The sequence below is a fragment of the Patiria miniata genome, unplaced genomic scaffold (assembly GCF_015706575.1).
Source record: "Patiria miniata isolate m_02_andy unplaced genomic scaffold, ASM1570657v1 HiC_scaffold_18, whole genome shotgun sequence".
NCBI classification, from domain to species: domain Eukaryota; kingdom Metazoa; phylum Echinodermata; class Asteroidea; order Valvatida; family Asterinidae; genus Patiria; species Patiria miniata.
In genome coordinates this window covers 2,903,923-2,924,564 of record NW_024037056.1, presented here as the reverse complement: position 1 = coordinate 2,924,564, position 20,642 = coordinate 2,903,923, and the positions used below count along the sequence as shown (strand labels likewise).

The window sequence follows — 20,642 nt, the reverse complement described above, 5'->3', positions numbered from 1 at the left end:
ACCACTAAATGTAATCTTTTTGTAAGGTCATATACAAGCATCGATGTTTAGTACTCGTGTGTTATTAGACTGTTATTAGCAAGAATTACTTCTTTTGTTTAAAAAATAAATAAATTAATACAAAATATACACAAAAATATCACAAATCAAGAAAATAAGAGGACTAAATGTTTAAAATCTAAGCAGAAGTTTTCTCATTGTGCCTCAGACGCTTAGGGTGGAAATGGTGTAGGCCTAGACCCTCCAATTGAAATTTTTAGCAGGATTAATTGCCACTGGTTTTTTTTTAACAACTCGTGACTCGTGCACTTTGCATCGATGTTTAGATTGAGAAAGGATAGAAATCATTTTTGAAAAGATTTAAAATTACGTATTATAAAATTATTGTTCCAATGAAATGAAATGTGACCCGTATCTTTTCGAATAAAGGACGAACATTCTGGAGGAAAAATAATTGGGTTTCTCGTTATTTTGACGTATTTAATTATTATCATCGGTCAATCACAAAGGAACGATAGCCATTTTCAAATTTAACAGATCCCATAAAACGCCATTAAAGTAAACATTGAGAAGGAGTCGTGTGAATAACAACCCAGGGGAATTAAGACCCTACCATTCTGTAGGTGTTTCTAATATGATTAATTATGACAATACTCTTTAAAAGTTGATAGGATCCATACATTTAATTAAAGGTAATAGAAAGTTTCCATGTGACAAATCCTATTGGAATAATTATGCATGTATGGGCCTATATATCGTGTTTTGTTGTATTGTACGGTGGCTACGGTGGCTCATATTCGCCAATTTGTTGCGCAAGTCCCTTTTCCTTATGGCGTTATATCGCCGTACTATTGCGTTATATCGCCGTACTATTGCGTTATGACGCCGTACTATTGCGTTATAATGCCGTACTATTGCGTTATAACGCCGTTCTATTGCGTTATAACGCCGTATTTTATTGCGTTATAACGCCGTATTTTATTGCGTTATATCGCCGTACTATGGCGATATATCGCTATACTACTGCGTTATATCGCCGTACTATGGCGTTTTATACAACACCTGAATAAATCCCCGTCATCTGATTGGTGAATTGTAGATCACGTGACATATTATTATTCGGTATAATGCACGGTGCGACCATGCGTTATACCCATGCGTTATACCGTTTCACTTTGCGCTTGTTCCATGACGCGGTATGTGCGTGCAAAATGCATGCTGGTGTGCGCGTTCAGCGTAGCGCGTATTGTTCCAAAGAGCCAGCGCTACAGCGTTGGGTTCAAACATTTTCGTGAAGGGGTAGTTAAACATCTTTAAAATCAAAAAAAAATGTAGTTTATAATTTACCAATCAAATGACGAGAATTTATTCAGGTGTTGTATAAAACAAATAACTAATGTTTTACGTTCGTGCGATGGAAAGAATAATTTCATTCGGTGACAGATTGAATGTTCTATTCCACTCGGCTTCGCCTCGTGGAATAGAACATTCAATCTGTCACCTCATGAAATTATTCTTACCGTCGCACTCACAAACATTCGTTATTTGTATAATATCGCCATATTTAATTGCGTTATAACGACGTATTTTTTTGCGTTATACCATTTAGTTACTACGAAAGCCTACGAAAGCCCATTTATAGCGCCACTGGAAGTAAATATGTTACAGCCTATTAATTCGTTATTACAGATTATTTAATTCGTTATTACGAAATAAATCTGGTACTCACATGCGGAGAGCACGTGATCAAAATGCACTGAGAGCTGGATAGGGTTTAATCAAAATGCAACATTTCGGGAACAAATCCCCAGATTGTCTCAAAGCATAGTATCACCGACCCTGATCACGGAATGGCCGGTCTTAAATTTCGCTAAATCAGACGAAGGCCCATTGGCAGCATGCGGCAAATTTTAACAAGATCAAACCAACTAGCATTAGCTTGGAACTTGTAGATTGTGGGAAAAATTAAGAGTGATTAGATCAGACTAATTAACTTAAAAGATGCGCAAAAAGCTCAGGGGGCATGGCCTTTACCCTCACCTTTTCTTTTTCGCTCATACCCTTGCGACACAACGGTAGAGGAAAAAAAAATAAAGAACAAGCTTGTATTGGTGCCTTGGCATTTGTGAAATATGAAATTATGAATAAAGAGTGATTTTAGGTCCGAATAATTAACTTAAGAGCGGCGCGAAATACGGAGGGGGAGGAAGCGCAACCCCCTCCATGTTCATTTTTTTCCTTATATCGTCGCAAAGCACTTTTTTAAAATCCTGCCAAGTTTCTCTAACAGTTGTTCGGATGTCCTGTGGTTATTTTGACACCAAGTTTACGTAAATAGGGCATACCTTCGTCGCAAAATGTCAATTTACCAAACAGGTCGTGAGGTCGGCTTAAATGTTATCTTTTCCCACCACATTGACCATTTTTTATTTACATTAGAGTGCGCATGAGATCGAGAGTGCCGACTTTTTAATGACCATGACAACAAATCATTTTAACAGGTTGAATTGAAACTTCACACATGTACTACAGATATTTGGGTTTCCTTTCAAATAATTTCAGATGTGGGAGAAGCATATCAGACCTCTGGTACCCTGGGATGGGTCAATTAACTTTGTATACAAACTTATCACTATTTATCATTTATATTCTTCAAAACGCCAGCTTTTCGTGAAGTGCAAAGGATGGATATTGCAACTATTATTATTCTACTGTCATGATTATAAATTCAGACCCGAAAAAAAGGGAAAGAAAAAGAGGCGCGATGTAATATTGCTTTAAATTTAATGGGTTTGGGGCCGGAATGACATGTCCCCTCTAAAAAATAAATAGAGAATAAACGGTTGAGAAATATGCCTCGCCCCCCCCCCCTCTTAAAAAAAAAAATAATAATCCGTAATAAAGAATAAAATAATCCGTAATAACGAATTAATAATCCGTAATAACGAATTAATAATCCGTAATAACGAATTAATAATCCGTAATAACGAATTAAATATTCCGTAATAACGAATTCATAATCCATAATAACGAATTAATAATCCGTAATAACGAATTAAATCATCCGTAATAACGAATTAATAATCCGTAATAACGAATTAAATAATCTGTAATATATATACTTGCAGTGGCGCTAATGGGCTTTCGTAGTGTAGCATTACAAAATGGCGACGTCACTATTGATTTTCGGCGTTAAGAGTACGGCGATATAACGCCATAGTTCGGCGATATAACGCCATAGTACGGCGATATAACGCCATAGTACAGCGATATAACGCCATAGTACGGCGATATAACGCCATCGTACGGCGATATAACGCAATAAAATACGGCGATATAACGCAATAAAATACGGCGTTATAACGCAATAAAATACGGCGTTATATCGCAATAGTACGGCTATATAACGCCATAGTACGGCGATATAACGCCATACTACGGCGATATAACGCCATAAGAAAAAAGGACATGCGCAACAAATTGGCGAATACGAGCCACCGTAGTATTGCGTGATTGCTGATGATTGCAAGGATCGGGGGTTTCCCTGTGACGTTATGGCGCTAAGCTCGGGTGATGCGAAGGATCATTGCTCGTCACAAAGGTGGAACCGATCGCGGCAGCGCTCCGGTGTCATATGAAAATCCGACTCCTATGAAAATCGGACCCCTATTTCCCTATTATTGGTTGATCCCTCGCACGTGACAGGTCACTCTCCCGAAACGATCCTAAAAATATCATAGTATCATATTCACGCGTGCGCAGGACTACAAATGAGTCCACATTTCATGGAGTCGGATATTCACGCTACACCTGAACTAATTTTGGATCAGTGAAGAATTTACGAGAAGCCTGGGGTTGTTGTAATGGCGTCCGTGGAAGCGGAAATAGTGTGAGAGTTAAGCAGGCGGAATCCCTCTTGAATGTAGGCCTAATACGGCTGAAAATCACGGTGAATGTGAGCTGTTGTGTAGCCTGGTTTAGCGACTGGCTGCCTCCTCCCCTTCAACTTTCATTGAGGAATTGTAACGAATGAAGAAATGACAAATGAATGAATAAACAACTGTGATCTCCAGTGTACTTGGTCTCCGCTTCGAACTGTGTGTATACTCACGCCGATACGAACGATCAAGACCCATTGAAACTTCACCCACAGCTATAGCGTTTGAATACGCAAAACCGTACTTTGATCCAGCTTGCACGCATGTATTGGAAATTTAATAGCTTCGAGCGAGGCTTTATTTTTTGCCAAATAAAAATTTCTTTTGAGGACGGCAGTTACGCACGGTTTTTGAACTCAGTCCACGGTACATAATGGATGAAATTGTCCATCTAAATGTGGGCGGTTGTACAATGTACACCACGAAGCGGTCGACTCTGATTCGCTACAAGAATTCCTTGCTGTTCAAAAAGTTCCAGTTGCTAAGATTTAATAATGACAAAGTAAACGGAGCTTACTTCATCGACGGAGATGGGTCCATCTTCCGCCATGTCCTCAACTTCCTCCGACGGGGCAGGCTGACTCTACCGGAGGACTTCAAGGAGTGGGAGCTGCTGGCCTCAGAGGCCGATTTCTACCAAATTGAGGATTTAGTGGAGGCGGTGAAGGCGAAAAAGTTTCAGAGGGACACCTACAGTTCCTAAGCTACACAAAAGCAGCAGTATGCTACCCTAGAGAAAATTCCATCGCTTGTTGATTTTTTTTCAAGCCGTACCAATCCACTCCACCTAAATTTATCCCAGGCGGGCAGATTACCCTCACAGTTAAAGCACCTGTAGGAACCCGTGGATTGAACAAAATCTGGTGGCGATCATCCAGGAGAAACAGTCCTGCACGATGAACGATTCCGGGGTACAGGAGGAACTCAGCTGGACCTTTTCCCGTCGCATCGGTGGATAAAAATGCACTGTTCTTACTCGAATGTGTATCGCAGTAAAACTCTCTCGCTCCTCGAGCTTTTTCCGTCTCTTGAAAAAAAAGGTGGACATCGAAATTATGGATACTGCTTGATTGTTTGAGAAAAAAATGCACTTTTAACAAAGTTCACTCGATCAGCTTAGCAAATGTGGACAAACTATATAAAATTCCGTCAAATGTCAAAGAACAAGATGCCTCAAGGGCGATTTAGCCTGCAAACCGGCCTCTTCATTAACTCTTGGCAGCATCTAGAAGGGCTACAGGTAATGAGGAATTGCATATCCTTCTCAAACTGCAAAGCAAATATCGGTATTTGCTACATATTGAATCGCTGTCTTGCATCGATTTTTTTTTTCAACAATGCGTGTTATTAATAATGAACGGTCGTGTACGCTGTATTATTCTTTTCTTATGGCCATTTAGTTGGTTTAGTGTTCATTGCTTAGCTTAATGCTTCCATGTTCTATTTGAATTATACACGCAAAACGCCATACACTTAGAAATAGTTTGAAAGCTTGTCACATAATGAACCAGTTACTCTAAGCAAGGCACGGGTGTACAATGTACATGTACAACATAAAGAACTTGGTAGATCCACCACAACGCAAACCAATTTTCTGTATTTTCTGCGATGAGGATCAGGAGTGATAAAATTAAGGCGACAGGAATACGATCACAACAAATTGTTTTATTTTTGCCGTCATTGCAGTGGCGCTCTCATAGGATGGTGTTTTATATCCACAGTTTGTTTGGCTGCGTACGTTGTTAAAACATGTCGCTAATTTTTTAGAGGTGGCATTTAGATACAATTAGATACGTTTTATAGATAAACGGCCATTTAGATACACATGTACATGTAGTTACGACACTTAGTTTTACCACCGCGCAATGTTTTCATGTCTTCGTGGTGTCGGTAACAAGCAAAAGTTAACTCTTGTAACAGAAATAGTTTCAGTTTTAGTTTTAGAGCTTGTCCTATAACGAACAAGTTACACTTAAGTGTAATAGTTGATATATTAGTAAAGCACAATTGGTATCCTCTTTGTAAGCTCGTATTTAACCATCGATGTTTGTAGCCAGAACTTGTGGAAAGTATTTAGAGTTTGTCCTTTCTTTAACAAAGCGTATGGCGGTCCATCAATCACTTTTACCAGTTTCAATATCGTAGTCTTAATGATAAACATTTTTATTTCTAATATAGATCCCATAAAAAGTCAAACATTGAGAAAGTCGTGGGGAAAAAAAAATGGGAGGCCTTATGACTTTGATGGTGTTTTCTGGTCTAAATGTGAATTATAAATTGAAGAAGTCCAGCATTTCAGGAAATGTACTAAAAAAAAATCTTAAACGCTAGCAGTAGTACCACGGTTGAGCAATTCATCATAACAAGGCTATCGTAGCTTTTATATCGCACTGATTTTTTCAAGAAATTTATAATCCCAATAAAACCGCCTTGTGGTGTCAACATTTATAGCCAATTCCGATAAAAAAAAATCAGATAAGGTAAGTTGTAAATCGCACTTCTGAAGTTGTATATCGTTGGGATAATATCACGTTCTTTAAAACCCACCTCTTTGAACAATGTACTTTGATATCGTTAAATTTGAAATCGAGTTGTTGATGAGTACCTTGCGCAATAAACAGGCATCACATTAAAGTAATAGTCTGTATATCCCAGAAATACATTGAACTTTAAAACTATTTCACACGTTTTAATTGATGTTTTTAATGATTTGAGTTTGAAAACAGAAGACAGTGTTAAACTTGATGTTGGGGGCTGCTTGTACACTACCACGCGGTCGACTATGATTGGCACCAGGACCCCATGCTGGGCAAAATCACCAAGTCGTCCGGGTACCCATGCAATGGCTGACGCACATACCCGTGATGACGACACAGCTTATATTATGTCACCTTCGTCCACTTTGGCCAGAAAGACCAGTCCTGTAGTAGATGGTCTTTCGGTGACAGCAAGTGATGCTTTTTTGGCAAAGTAAATATCACATCAATCAGGACAAACATTCACATTAAAGTAATTTTGTAAGGCTGAAATCTGTTGGTTTGTCAATATTTTAACAAAATCTAATTTAGGTCAAAATAAATATGGAATTTTTTTTTTATCTTATGATGCGTTCACTGTTGTCAATGAATGGTGCGATATATTGCCCAATGCTTCTCGTTAAAAATGTGATTGATCATTTTTCAGAACGGAATAACTTCGACTGCAAACGTGATTTTGTAAAAAGGGAAACCAAATAAAGAAGAAATACCTTTCCCTGTAAAGATATGCTGTCGATCCGTGCGCTTCGATATTGCCTCCAACCTAAGGTGTGTAGAAAGCATCATACGTACAGGGCAGACCTAGAGCAGTATCCGACTTGAGCCAAGTCTAAATATTGTAAACCGCTCGAGTTTAATCAACGTCATTGTTAAATAAATGAGTAAATTGAAGAAAAAAAATAAAAAGAAAGGTCGTCACGACCGACATTATCCAACCAGATCATTCGGCTCATCATATAATTTACACTTTGAACCATATCGAGCAAAAAAAAACACCCAGTTGTTCGAGGGCGTGCGAGGGCGCTCTGCAACCATAATAACTAAAATCGCTATCAATCACTGACGTCTTGGTCCAAGACTATGGCCCTGTCTGCACAACACCAACCTCGTACCCAGGGTGTCAAGCAGTACGCGCCCATCACTACCTGCTCTCTCACCCTGGTATTGGATTATTTGCATGTGCAAGATTTTTGAACACGTATGCAAATGAGGAATAGTCTGGTGCCTTCATGTGCGTTACATTAGCGTTTGTTTTTGTATGCGGTGTCTGGGGTAAAAACAGAGTCAATTCGTAGCAGCGCGAGCATGGCGTGAGTTACGAAAACATAATTTTTTTCAATTAAACTGTTACGATCTTAACAAAACAATATGCAGTATCACATTTCATATTAATATTAACAAACTGGAAAGGAAATTAATATTTTCGAGAAGGCGTGGACGAATGATCGCGAAAACACGCACTGCATGTTGTGAATAACAACACCAAGTACACGATAAAAATGCATTACTAGCCAATTGCGGTATCCAATCAGGATACAGGAAGAAAGTTTCCTATCCAGGGTTTACTATTGGAAACCGTGTTGGAAATAAAGTAAGCACTGGGGACGAGGTTGGCACAACACTCACTTGACCTAACGATAAGCTCGCGATCGCGACATAATTTTGTGGTAATAGGAAAAATACTCGCCGACCCGTCTGATCTGACATAAACATGCACTGCACTGTTCCTCTGCTTGAACGGAACTACTTCGGTGTACAACAGTGTGAGGGCCACTCGATTTGGTTGGAACCCTGAGAGTTGAAATTTTCCTTGTTCAACGAATCGTGTCTGAGCCGTGAATTCTCTGCAGGAAAATGGATGACATTGTTAGGCTGAATGTAGGCGGCTGCCTGTACAGAACGTGGCGGTCGACACTGACTCGCTACCCGGACTCCAAGCTGGCTGCCATGTTCAGTGGTGAACCTGACCCGTCTGTACTTCGTGACGCCGGCGGGGCCTTTTTTATGGACAGGGACGGACCCATCTTCCGCCATGTCCTCGGCTTCCTCCACAGGGGCAGGCTGATTCTACCTAAGGGCTTTACGGAGTGGGACCTACTGGCTGCAGAGGCCAAGTATTACAAAATCCGTGCTTTGAATACGGCAATACACTATGAAACTTCTTATGAAGACGAGTATGAATTCATATGGCTAACTGCATGTGCAAACGTGAGCTACTCGTACCGTGGCATCCTTGCCCTCTATCGTTTAGAGCCACTTCATGAGTTCTTCTCCGCATATTGCAATCAACAAGCTGGTTGGGAAATCGTCTATGAATATACACTCAACCTTCCACCCGGTATCGAAACCAATGTTCACGAGGATTTTGAAAGACGTAAGGTGGAGATATTCAAGGATATTCTTAGACATGGATACAGATTGAGAGAACGGTCCTACACGTTGAATCCTGCCGGGGTTAAGGAATTTAAATGGAAATTTGCAGAGCCCATTAGTCGCCGTTAGAAATGTATCAAATATCTGATATAATGAGAATTGCGAACAGAGAACTGAGAACAGCAAAGTTCGGTGCTGCACTAGTCTTGTGATAGCAGAGGACTGTAAACTTTCTGTCTACATGACGTCGTATTTTTCTAATGAATATGCAAATAAGCATCAACACAACACCTGAAGTCTCTGGGACCAATTACAAAAATAAACAAAGATTAAATTAAATGGAACAAAAACTACAATGTTACGGTTTTACAATAAATGCAGGAGTTCGTTCTTTTATACGAAAAGCTGTTTCTAACGAAACGAATATTCATTCACATTACTGTTCAAGGGGATAAGGACTTTGATCAACATTGTATTTTATTCTTCCAACTAAAGAAATGGCAATCGATTTTTTTTGTTTTAGTTTAGATCATTCAATTTATGACTGATTTGCGATGAAATGTTGACTCAACCATGATCACATCTATAAACATTTACTTCAAAATAACAAATTTAATTTATTAATAAATATCGAAATGAATTTGCTAAAGTGAAGGAGCAGTTTGATTGTTTGAAGCAAGTTAAACAGTCGTGCACCAATCTGTGTAAAGTAAGTACAAATTAATATTACATGCCTGTATTTCTACTAAAACAAATCGCAACGTGCATGTATGCCCGTGGGTTTTACTCCAGGGCCTGAAAATTGACATGACTTTTTGTACAAAAGAAGATCAGCATACACAAAACGATTGAAATTGCACTTTATATTTTTATCAGTATAAATTGTATTATGTCAAATAACGAACCAACTACCCACTCATTCGTGTAAATATTAAGCAAGGCTCAGTTAGGCTACATGTATCGTTTCACAGTCTAAAAAAGCCTGGGTCAGATTGACTTAGTATTATGAAATCCAAATTATTTGCTCAATCCTTTTCGCGGGTCAAATAATGATACCTTTCTGTGTCGAAATGTGACAGCCGTGGAACAAAAATCATGTTTGATCCGGAAGAGTGTAATGTTTTACTTGGAAAAGGATTGAGCAAATTTAGATTCCAATTCTGGGTCAATGTTACTCTGCATGATGTTTTAGAGTGTATGTTCTTTGTAACGTCGATGTTTAATTAGTGCTTGTGTGCTTTATTAAGGGAATAAATGTGTGCTCCGGAGGTTTTTATCACTCTGTTTAATACCACTTAGAGTCTGGGTGCTGATAATTACCCGAGCCGGAGGCGAGGGTAATTATCAGCACCCAGACTCTAAGCGGTATTAAACAGAGTGATAAATACCGACGGAGTACATATTTATTCCCATTCATAAATACCTTTTCGGTAAAAAAAAAATCATATAATTCGTTCAAAACATCCCGATTTTGTTCAACAAATTCACTTTATGCTTTTTGAAACATCCCTCCTGCAAAATAATGGAGTGTTCAGCTGGCGAGTAAGATGAAAACAACCCTTTTATGGAGATTGACGCGCGCGTATCATGTTCTACGCGATGTCGCGCAGAACGCACCTGGCGCGTTGCGTTTTGAATTTAGAACTATAAAATTCTAACTCCCTGGTAGTGTTGCGCATGCCTACGTGAGGATTGTGAACGTTCAACCAATGAAACGATAAGAGGCACTGGATTTTTAGAAGTCCACATTTTATTGTGACACTGGAAAAGTGTTTAAGACCAGCTAGCCATGTCTTTATCATCCGTTTAATACCGGCCACGTGACGGGCTCTCGACCAATAGGAATGGCTAAACTGTCTGAGGTATTTATGAATAAGCTTTTATATGCCATAATTATTTTAAAGTATGGAAAACAAAACATACAACTATCAAAAATCCAGCAGATGAGAGGACTTAATGTTACGATCTATAAGCAGAGCTAGTCTCGATTTTGCCGCGGACGCTGAGGATCGAAATGCTACGGCCTCTGATTAAAATTAAGAGGATTTATTGTTGCATTTTTTAACAACATATGATACGTGAATTTTGCATCTGTGTTTAGACTAACATAATGAACATCATTTTTTCTTTAAGATCTAAATTTATATATTTTGATTTCATTGATCCAATCAAATGAAATATGACAATTAAGTTCTCAATTAAAGGATGATCATTCTTGAGGAAAGAAAAAGAATCGTTTTTCTTGCTTTGATTTTGAGCAGGCCTTACGTCAATAATCAGTCATTCACAAATGTGTAAATAAACGATAGACCCTTTCGTTTTGAAATAAATTGCATAAAACATTGTAGCTATAGTCAACATAGCAAACATTGCGAAAGTCGTGCAAAAACCAAAGGGAGGGCTAAATAAAACTTTGGTGACGTTTTTCTGGTTTGAATTATAAAATGAAGAAGTCCAGAAATTCAAGAATTGTACTTAATAATAGTATTTCGAAACAAATAGAAGAATTGGGTGACTCGTTACAACTCGCAAATTCTTTCAACTAAAGGTTGAAACACATCGAGTGAGAGCACCGTCGCGTCGCCGCGGCAGACTCGGATATCCAAGGCCTTTGCATCCGGATGCAAAGGCCTTGTCTGCAGAACACTCATGTTTCCTTGCAGTGTGACCTAACGCGACCTCTCAATCGCGACATTACCGGTAGTCACTTATTCATGGCCCATCCGCGTTGTGTGAGATCATAACAAATCATGTGGTAAATCGTCTACGGGTTGGAGTACAGAGGTCACGATGGGAAAGGGCGCCTTGCACGGAAGGTATAGACCAAAACTAGATTTCCTCATGCACTCAACGTGAAAACTTAGTTACATGCAAAGCCGCAAAACTGCTTTGGGAGGGGAAATCATGCAGATATATGTTTCATTGAAAAGCTGTTTATTATTTAAGGATAGCACCACCCCTGTGCCTCATGGTGAAATGCCTTAAAGTGCCTATTTTGGTTGCTGTTTCGGAGTACCATACCCCGAAACGGCTCTTATTTTCGTTAATTTCCCCCGTACGTGATACGCCGAAACGGGTCTCGTTTTCCGTTAAACAAATGTCCCCCTTTTTTTTTTTCAGATTCCTCCCCATAAGTTTTACACAATTAAGTTGTCTTCAAACCATACACTTTGGCACTTTCGTCCGCCTGATAGACCGGCAGGCCCGGCAGCCACTAAGACCATCAGCCCGCAGATGGTCCTCTATGATTTTCGTAACCATGACGTCACCAGGTGTCAAGTTACGTCACATTAAAAGTGCATTTTTCAAAGCCTTATATTTTCTGACGTACAAGTCCGTTGAATGTTTGTTGATACATAAATAAGGACGGGTTACAGATGTAATTTTGTCCAAAATAGACGAGGTGCCGAGTTACGTCACAATGTGCATGCATTTTCTCGCCATAGGATTTGTACACGTTTTTCTTCCACTAATACACTTTGCACTTCTGTAAATCCGATCGACTTCAAACTTAGTACATAAACACACATAAACCAACACCCTGAGATTCTTGTCACAATGGCGTCATCGGGTGTCACGTCACATTAAAGTTGCATTTTTCAAAGCTCCATCTGAAGTGTAAGTCCGATTGGGTTTCATCATTATTGTCGGTATGATACAGGGTGATTAAAGAAATGTCGGGACCAATTTTTTTTTAGTGAAGTTCATTATGTAGCACTTTCAAAATCTAGGATATAAAAGCCTAATCAATAAGCTTTGTTTGCATACAATGGTAAAGAATAATTCAAATCATCATACTTTGCTGAAAGAACACTTACCTTTGTTTGTGATCTGTGGACAGAGCTTCAAAACGAAGCTTGTCTTTAAAATTCCGTAATTTGAAAAGTACTTGAGCGATTTGAATGATTATTGTACTAAACAAAAGCTTCGAATTTTCATTGACAATTTCCCTTTTTATTTGTTTATTCGTTTATTCATTTATTCATTAGTTTTTTATTTCATTTCTTCTTGTATTCCTCTCTTTAACATTTTTCTTTCTTCATGTCTTAATTCGTGTCTGCGCGTTTATCTATACACAAGCTGATTCACCCGATCATAGATCGGGTAGGGCGTAGTGTTGGGGATAAAAATGTGGGGAGTTAAATGGGGGATATAGTTGAGGAGACATGCAGTTATAGAAAAGCAATTTCTGTGGTGTGATCTGAGGCAATTTCTGACCTGTCGTAAGCGGCGCCCTTCCATATGGCACAGGTCACCGTCACCGTACATGTAGACCTACACACCCAGTGTCCTATCTTCCCCTCTATAGTATCTTTGTCACGAGCTGCTTCGGCGTACCATTCCTCCATGGCCATGGGTGTACTATATAGTACTAAACTAGGACCATTCGACTTGGTTGGAACCCTGAGAGATGAATTTTCCTTGTTCAACAAATCGGGCTGATGCTACACCTACCTCTGCTTAACAGCAAGAACGGTACTTCTTTGGTATGTACAAAAGTGTGAGGACCACTAACTTAGTTGGAACCCTGAAAGTTAAATTTTCTTTGTTCGACAAATCGCGTTCTAGCCCCCCCAAAAAAGATACTTGAATTCTCTCAGCAGGGGATTCCATACAGGAAAATGGATGACATTTTTGATCTGAATGTTGGCGGCTGCCTGTACACCACGACGCGGTCGACTCTGACTCGCTACCCGGACTCCATGCTGGGTGCCATGTTCAGCGGTGAACTCGACCCGTCTGTTCGTGACACCAACGGGGCCTATGTCTTGGACAGGGACGGGCCCATCTTCCGTCACGTACTGAATTTCCTCAGACAGGGCAAGCTGATCCTACCGGAGAACTTCAAGGAGTGGGAGCAGCTGGCCTCGGAGGCCGATTTCTATCAAGTCGGGGCTTTGGTGGAGGCGGTGAAGGCGGAGAAGTATCGGAGAACAACACAAGAGGAACTGGAGTACTTCGAAGAATACTTCCAGCTAACGGTATGCGCGAACGTGCACTACACGTGCTCTGGAAATACAAGTGAAGAGGTCTTATGGAATTTTAAGCCACTTCGTGAGTTTTTCCAAGCACATTCCCATAAGATTTTTGACGGTGTACTAAAAATCCCACCCGATATCGAGACAAACGTTCACGAGGATTTTGAGAGACGTAAAAGTGTGATTTTCGAGGATATTTTTAATAAAGGATTCAGATTGTTAGAACGATCCTACACGTTTAATGCACATTATTAAATTACGTTCAATGGGATACATTCGCGTGAGGGACGTAGGCCTTTTTTTATAGCTTAGATGATTCCATCACGGACTGATTTGCGGTGAAATGTTGAAACAGAACCACTACTGCACCTGTACTTCAAATAATTGAATAACTGAGATATTATTTTGATCTAAAGAGTAGAGTAAGGCAATTAAGTTTTAGCATGGAGCTGGGGGTTTTAGCGGCATTTCCTTGGATTTGTCTCCCAAAGTAACCGCCAGTTTGGTTAGGTACAACAAAAATAGATGCGTTATTTGCAATGATTATATAGTCACTTTTATATCCTTATAAAAACATTCAGTATATATGTAACGTATATGCATCGGAGTTGGTTGTTAGGTTAATGGCAGTGAAATGTGTACATTACGTGTATTTTAACCAGTTATAATTATAATGCCCCGTTTAGTTTGAAATCACGTCTATCTTTCGTTTGTCTTCATGATTTTGAACTGCAAATAACTACTGATAAAAGTGTCTTAATATTAATGAAATATCCAAATAAGGTATACCCTCTTTAAGAACATCACTGTTTAAACATTTTATGCTAAAGATGTATGACCCTTTCTATTCAAATATGGATGTTTCTCCTCAACGAATTTCAAAGTGGTATGTTATGTTATGGGTTGCAGGGGGAATGACCATGTCGCACACCAGCATCATAAGCCAAATTCACGTTCCAAATTCAATCGTCAAATCTTAATCGATACATCATTTTACGACGACTGCATGGTTGTGACTTCATCAATGCATAATTTTTCCTAACCTTCGTGCAGGTTGGGTGGGTGGGGCTAGCGGCTATTAACGGGGATTATATGAAACATCCTGGTGGATAATTTGGACCAACGCTAAAATAGCAATAACACTACACATAAATCGTGTTACCGTCTTCTAATATCTATTTTTTTTCCAGTGACTTATTTTCATGATTTTTACTTTTTTAAATGCACTATTATCTTTTCCTAAGCTGCTTAATCATAATGTGTCGTAAATTGAGTCCGGAAAATAAAATACGTGATTTGAATTTTGATGTCATATCATTCCTCACTGACGTAAATGTCTTTAAATTTTGGTGCTGATCAATTTTATTTTGAGGATTTTTTTGAGGATAGTGATCATTTTAACTTACATGGGACATTTCGGTAAGGGCGAATTTCGGGGGTCACAATTATGTCCCGAAAAATCGGGCTGTTCAGTGCTATGTGAATCCGTACAGTGTAAGAAACAACATTTGTGTATTGGTCCTGTGTGTTATTTAATGGGATTTCAGCCTCGTAATGCCCCTTTCATGGCCTCGTGGTCTGTAAATATGATTGTGCACAATATAGTGGCACATCATCTCAATATGCATACTGCACGTGATAGGCTTTTGTTATGTTACATGGTGCTGATGTCGGCATCATTTTCTGTAGTTCCCCAGATGAAATAACTAATATAATAGGCCTACGCAAAGTTGTACATGAATACCATGACGACGGGCAGACATAATTTCAAAACAGAACTGCTTCAGTGTAGTGTGAGGACCACTCGACGTGGAAGCTATCATAGGATCCCAAGTAGTTAAAGTTTCTTTGTTCAGCAAATCGTGTTGGAGCCCTAAAAATATTGAACTCTCTGCAGTTAAGGGATTCGTAAAGGGAGAAATGGATAACGTTTTCAATCTGAATGTTGCTGGCGGCTGCGAGTACACCACGACGCGACGTGTTCGAGCCCTAAAGATACTTGAACTCTCTGCAGCTAAGGGATTCGTAAAGGGGGAAATGGATAACGTTTTCAATCTGAATGTTGGCGGCTGCGTGTACACCACGACGCGGTCGACTATGACTCGCTACCCGGACTCCATGCTGGCTGCCATGTTCAGCAGTGAACTCGAACCGTCTGTTCGTGACGCCAACGGGGCCTATGTCATGGACAGGGACGGGCCCATATTCCGTCACGTACTGAATTTCCTCAGACAGGGCAAGCTGATTCTTCCAGAGGACTTCAAGGAGTGGGAGCTGCTGGCTTCAGAGGCCGATTACTATCAAATGGAAGCTTTGGTAGAGGCGGTGAAGGAGGAAAAAAGTCGGAGGGACGCACCAGAAGACGGCAAGGAGAATTTGGAATTCATAGACATCCATGCCAGTTTGGGCGTGAGATACTCGTATACTGGAAGCAGGAATACCCTATTGAGTATTAGGCCGCTCATAGAGTTTTTCCGTGCTTACAATTACACAACAAATTTTACAAAAGTTGAGCCTGACGTAAAAATGACCTGCACACTTGCTCCGCCACCAGCTATTCAAAATATCACGACGACAAATGATCTAGGAGATGCCTCTCATGTGCGGATCGATGTACACGTACCTGGTACTGCCAGCGTGACTGATTTACACGAGGGATTTAGTAATCGAAAGCCGGCAATTTTGCATTCTTTAAAGATTCTGGGATTTCAAATGAAAACAGAGTTATACACTTTTTTTCCAGACAACTCAGATTTTAAGGAACTAAGATGGACTTTTTCCCGGCGAGTTGAGCCCGGACCTAAGGCCAACATCCGTTGAAAACAAAGGAATCGTGGATTAATGTACTTCTGTGTTGGTAAGCAGAATGACACACTGAGAAAGTGAAACCCTTCTTTTTCCTAAGTTTTTTTTTCTACTTTATCCTGAGATTAAAAGAAATGTGACTTGGGTGACACCATATAGGCAAAATTCGTGATGCGACTTTGATGTGGGTTTTCTTAATTTGTCGTTCATGTTAGACCTCTCTTTACCATTTATGGAAATAGTTACTACAAACAACAATTATTAGTCTGCCCAGAGACATTTGCTGGATTTCAGTTTTCAGGGGGATGTTGAGTTAAATTTGGATTTGGATTCGACTCAGCTTTAAATGGCATCCACTGCGTTTCATCTAGATGGGAATGACCTGCGGGCAGATGCCTACACTGCAAAAACTGCAGTGCTAAATTAACACCATTGGTATCTATATAGGACCATCTGGTGTTAAATTTTACTGGTGTTGTCCTATATAGATACCGAATTGTGTTAAATTAACACCACAGTTTTTGCTGTGTAAAAGATCCCTACAGCCCGTCAAGACCAAACATGGACTTGTCACGAAAACACTCCCTTTGTGAACTCTTGTTTACTGAAACAGATGGACTATCTAATGACAGAATAACAATTCATCGAATTAAAGAGAATAGCCTTTACACCATAATCACATAAAGGAGTACATCATAATGTTAAAATTACTTTTTTAAAGTCCAATTTGATTATTTGGGCAACAGGTGCAGTGTTAAAAGATTGGAGCTTGTTATTTTGTCGCACTAAAATGTAAAGAATTACAGCAATTAACATTTGGCTTGAGACGCTTATGAACAATGTATATACTGCACAACAGTAAGCATTTGGTAGATTCGTCACAACGCAACCATTGTTCTGTACTTTTTATAACGGCTTTTAGTTTTGAGAGGTTTTTCTTTTAATGAGACATTTTAATACTGTTTAATGATTCATTGTGTGGCCAGTAGTAAGCAACGACACTTAGTTTTAGCACCGCGCCATGTTTTTATGTCGTCTCGGTGTCGGTAACAAGCGTAGCAAAAGTTGTGAAAGAAATTGTTTTAGGTTTTAAGAGCCTGTCCCGTAACGAATATAGCAAATCACAATTAAATAAGTTTTTTTTTTAACTATATGATATAACTATCGTTGTTTAGTACCAATTCTGTGTTTGTGTACTTTTATTATACATGTACTTTCATTAGCTACAATTGTATGGCGTAATTTTCAATTTTCGTATGACCTTCACTATATTTTTAATTTCAATATCAGATGTGGTCTTAAAGACGTTTATTCATGATGTATTTCTATTACTAAAAATCCACGCTTACCAGTTGTATTTGATATCCTTTCAAGTTATATTACTTGAGAAAAGTCGAGATGCGAATGGCAGATCTCAGCCGCTTTTCTATGATAACTCAGAAAATTCCATTTCCAAAAAACGATCAGTAATTTGTTTTGACAATTTCATGTTACTTTCAGTTAAAAATTTTCAGTAAAAGATCAAATGTTTTTGCAAAGTTCAAATTACGGTATGCCCATTTTGAAGCTTATGTGATTTTAAACGTATTGAATTTTTTTAAAATTCTCATTTGCATCTGGACTCTGGGGTAAAGAGGTTTTCTTTAAGGACTATGTGTTACATGTTATTAAAGAATTATTTTAAAGTCAGCTTTAATAGTTCGGGCAGGGCTTCACTATTTTCATCTTAAGCAGCCAAAAGAATGCACATAGTCCCTAAGTCGTATCCTACAAAATAATGCTTGAGCATCTGAACGACACTATTTATATTTAATAAGTTGACGATTGTAGTTTTATCGCTGGTAGATTTTGTTAGCTTGAGGCTTCAGAATTTCATAGCAACAATGCATAAACCAAACATTTCTAACTAGCCTAAAATAGGATTTGTATGTTATCGTGGTGTTGCGTGCTTGCTGATTGCAAGGACTAGGGATTTTTTTCCCCAATGACGTCAAGGAGTCAAGCTGGACAAGCCCGCCCACTATTATTGCTTTGTGTACATTTTGATGTGGCGTACGTGACATCTGATAGCAATGATCGGGGTTTTCCCCTTGACGTCCATTGAGCCAAGCTCGGTGATGCCAAGAATATTGCTCGTTACAAAGATGGAACCAATCGTAGTGTCCTCTTTTCAAAAACTGATGTCATTGACGCGACCTAGGGCCTTGAGTGTGTGTGTGTGTGGGGGGGGGGGGGGGGGGGCAGGCCAGGGTAGGGGTGGGGGAAAAGCCACCGGTGTATTTACCACCACACAAACATAAAAATCAATGCTTTCCAGTTGAAATAATCGAGTGATACAACTACCGCAATCGGGCCTTGTGGTCTCAGCGGGATCTACCCGATGTTTCCCAGTACCAATGTTCCCAAAACCTATTGATGAACCTAGATATGCACCCGTCTCAGTTGTACATGTGTCGAAAATATATATTGTCACGCCCACGACAGTTTTGAACATAATGTCACATCATCTCATTATGCATAATTGCACTCGACCTCGCACGGTACGTGAACTGCATGCAGCGCCGGGCGATATAGTTAATGACGGGCGGACACACATTTGCTGAGCAGGAACAATTTCAAAACGGAACTGCTGCGGTGTACGAATGTGTGAAGACCACTCGCCATAGTTGGAACACTAATAGACCTAGGCCTAGAAGTTGAATTTTCTTTGATCAGTAATAGTGTTCGAGTAGTTCGAGCCCTACATACGCTGGAATTCTCTGCAGGGATTCGAAACAGGAAATGGATGACCTTGTCAATCTGAATGTTGGCGGCTGCCTGTACACCACGTCGCGGTCGACTCTGACTCGCTACCCGCGCTCCATGCTGGCGGCCATGTTCAGCGGTGAGCTTGACCCGTCTGTTCGTGACGCCAACGGGGCCTATACCATCGACGGAGACGGGCCCATCTTCCGCCACGTTCTCAACTTCTTCCGACGGGGAAAGCTGATTCTACCGGAGGACTTCAAAGAGTGGGAGCTGTTGGCCTCAGAGGCCGACTTCTACCAGGTTGGAGATTTGACAGATGCAGTGATGGCGGAAAAGATGCGGCGGGTCACACCAGAGGACTCCTCAAAAAGTCCAAAATTCGAATTCGTAGAGATAAATGTTCGTATAACTGCGGTGATGGGCGTGACGTACATAGGAAGCATCGAAACCCTGGCAAACCTGCCCACTTTTCTGGAGTTTTTCAACAGCGTCCCACAGTTCAGAGGTAATGTTCTGAATTTGGTCAAGCAACAGGGCATGATCCAGCATTTCCAGAATTTTAAGTTTATTGAAGATAGTAAACGCATGGGTTTTTTCCGGGAGATAGTGGAGCACGGCTTTGAACTGAAGGCGGCACTCTGTGATTCTTATGGGAGTAAAGAATGGACTTTTGCTCGGAAGGTCTAGATTAACGAGATGGAAATCAACGGCTCAAGCTGTCGTCCCCCAAAACGACGATTATGTTCTTCCACAAACCCCAGACGTGCACTCCTTCGCAGAACCATACGGACAAACCTTAGATAATCCTTACACAGCTGGAGGTGACACAAAAGTAACTAACAGTAACTTGTAAATCTGTCATGTAATGGAATATTGAATGTCAAAAAAAGGCATGCAAGTTTTTGTCTTTTAGTAAAAATGTTAAGAGTAATTTAAAATATATGTTATTGGACACGGGTCAACTTTTGACAAAACAGTACATTTGTATTTCACTTAATAATAGCCATCGTCGTGTTTTAATTCTATAACCGATCATCCACACATCTGACATTTACTTTGACATTTTGGCAATTTCAGTGCAAAGAAAGATACAAATCCACCATTATTTCGAGTGAACCAGATTTACTAGCACTGACGCATGCTGTGAATCGTATCTGTGGCACACACATCGCTTCAGTTGTTTCATTATTAGAATTCGTCAATTAAAAGTCAAAAGATAACTGCCAAATCAACACAAACATCTTTATATCGAAATATTTCGT

General features: G+C 39.8%; 5 protein-coding genes across 5 annotated transcripts; all 5 read left to right on the top strand.

The window, feature by feature from the left end:
• The first annotated feature begins 4,311 nt into the window (after positions 1 to 4,311).
• LOC119725029 (BTB/POZ domain-containing protein KCTD6-like) lies at positions 4,312 to 4,641 on the top strand. Its single transcript, XM_038196395.1, has one exon. It carries the CDS (start codon positions 4,312 to 4,314, stop codon positions 4,639 to 4,641), a length of 330 nt encoding a protein of 109 aa, XP_038052323.1.
• Positions 4,642 to 8,273: 3,632 nt separating this feature from the next.
• Positions 8,274 to 9,697, top strand: LOC119724207 (putative potassium channel regulatory protein). Its single transcript, XM_038195155.1, has one exon. It carries the CDS (start codon positions 8,330 to 8,332, stop codon positions 8,975 to 8,977), a length of 648 nt encoding a protein of 215 aa, XP_038051083.1. The 5' UTR covers positions 8,274 to 8,329; the 3' UTR covers positions 8,978 to 9,697.
• A 3,441-nt stretch (positions 9,698 to 13,138) lies between these two features.
• Positions 13,139 to 15,139, top strand: LOC119724206 (BTB/POZ domain-containing protein KCTD6-like). The gene has a single exon (XM_038195154.1). It carries the CDS (start codon positions 13,471 to 13,473, stop codon positions 14,080 to 14,082), a length of 612 nt encoding a protein of 203 aa, XP_038051082.1. The 5' UTR covers positions 13,139 to 13,470; the 3' UTR covers positions 14,083 to 15,139.
• Positions 15,140 to 15,495: 356 nt separating this feature from the next.
• On the top strand, positions 15,496 to 18,804 carry LOC119724205 (BTB/POZ domain-containing protein KCTD4-like). Its single transcript, XM_038195152.1, has one exon. The coding sequence runs from the start codon at positions 15,748 to 15,750 to the stop codon at positions 16,645 to 16,647; it is 900 nt and encodes a 299-aa protein (XP_038051080.1). The 5' UTR covers positions 15,496 to 15,747; the 3' UTR covers positions 16,648 to 18,804.
• A 419-nt stretch (positions 18,805 to 19,223) lies between these two features.
• On the top strand, positions 19,224 to 20,605 carry LOC119725135 (BTB/POZ domain-containing protein KCTD21-like). Its single transcript, XM_038196495.1, has one exon. The coding sequence runs from the start codon at positions 19,414 to 19,416 to the stop codon at positions 20,065 to 20,067; it is 654 nt and encodes a 217-aa protein (XP_038052423.1). The 5' UTR covers positions 19,224 to 19,413; the 3' UTR covers positions 20,068 to 20,605.
• The last annotated feature ends 37 nt before the right edge of the window (positions 20,606 to 20,642 follow it).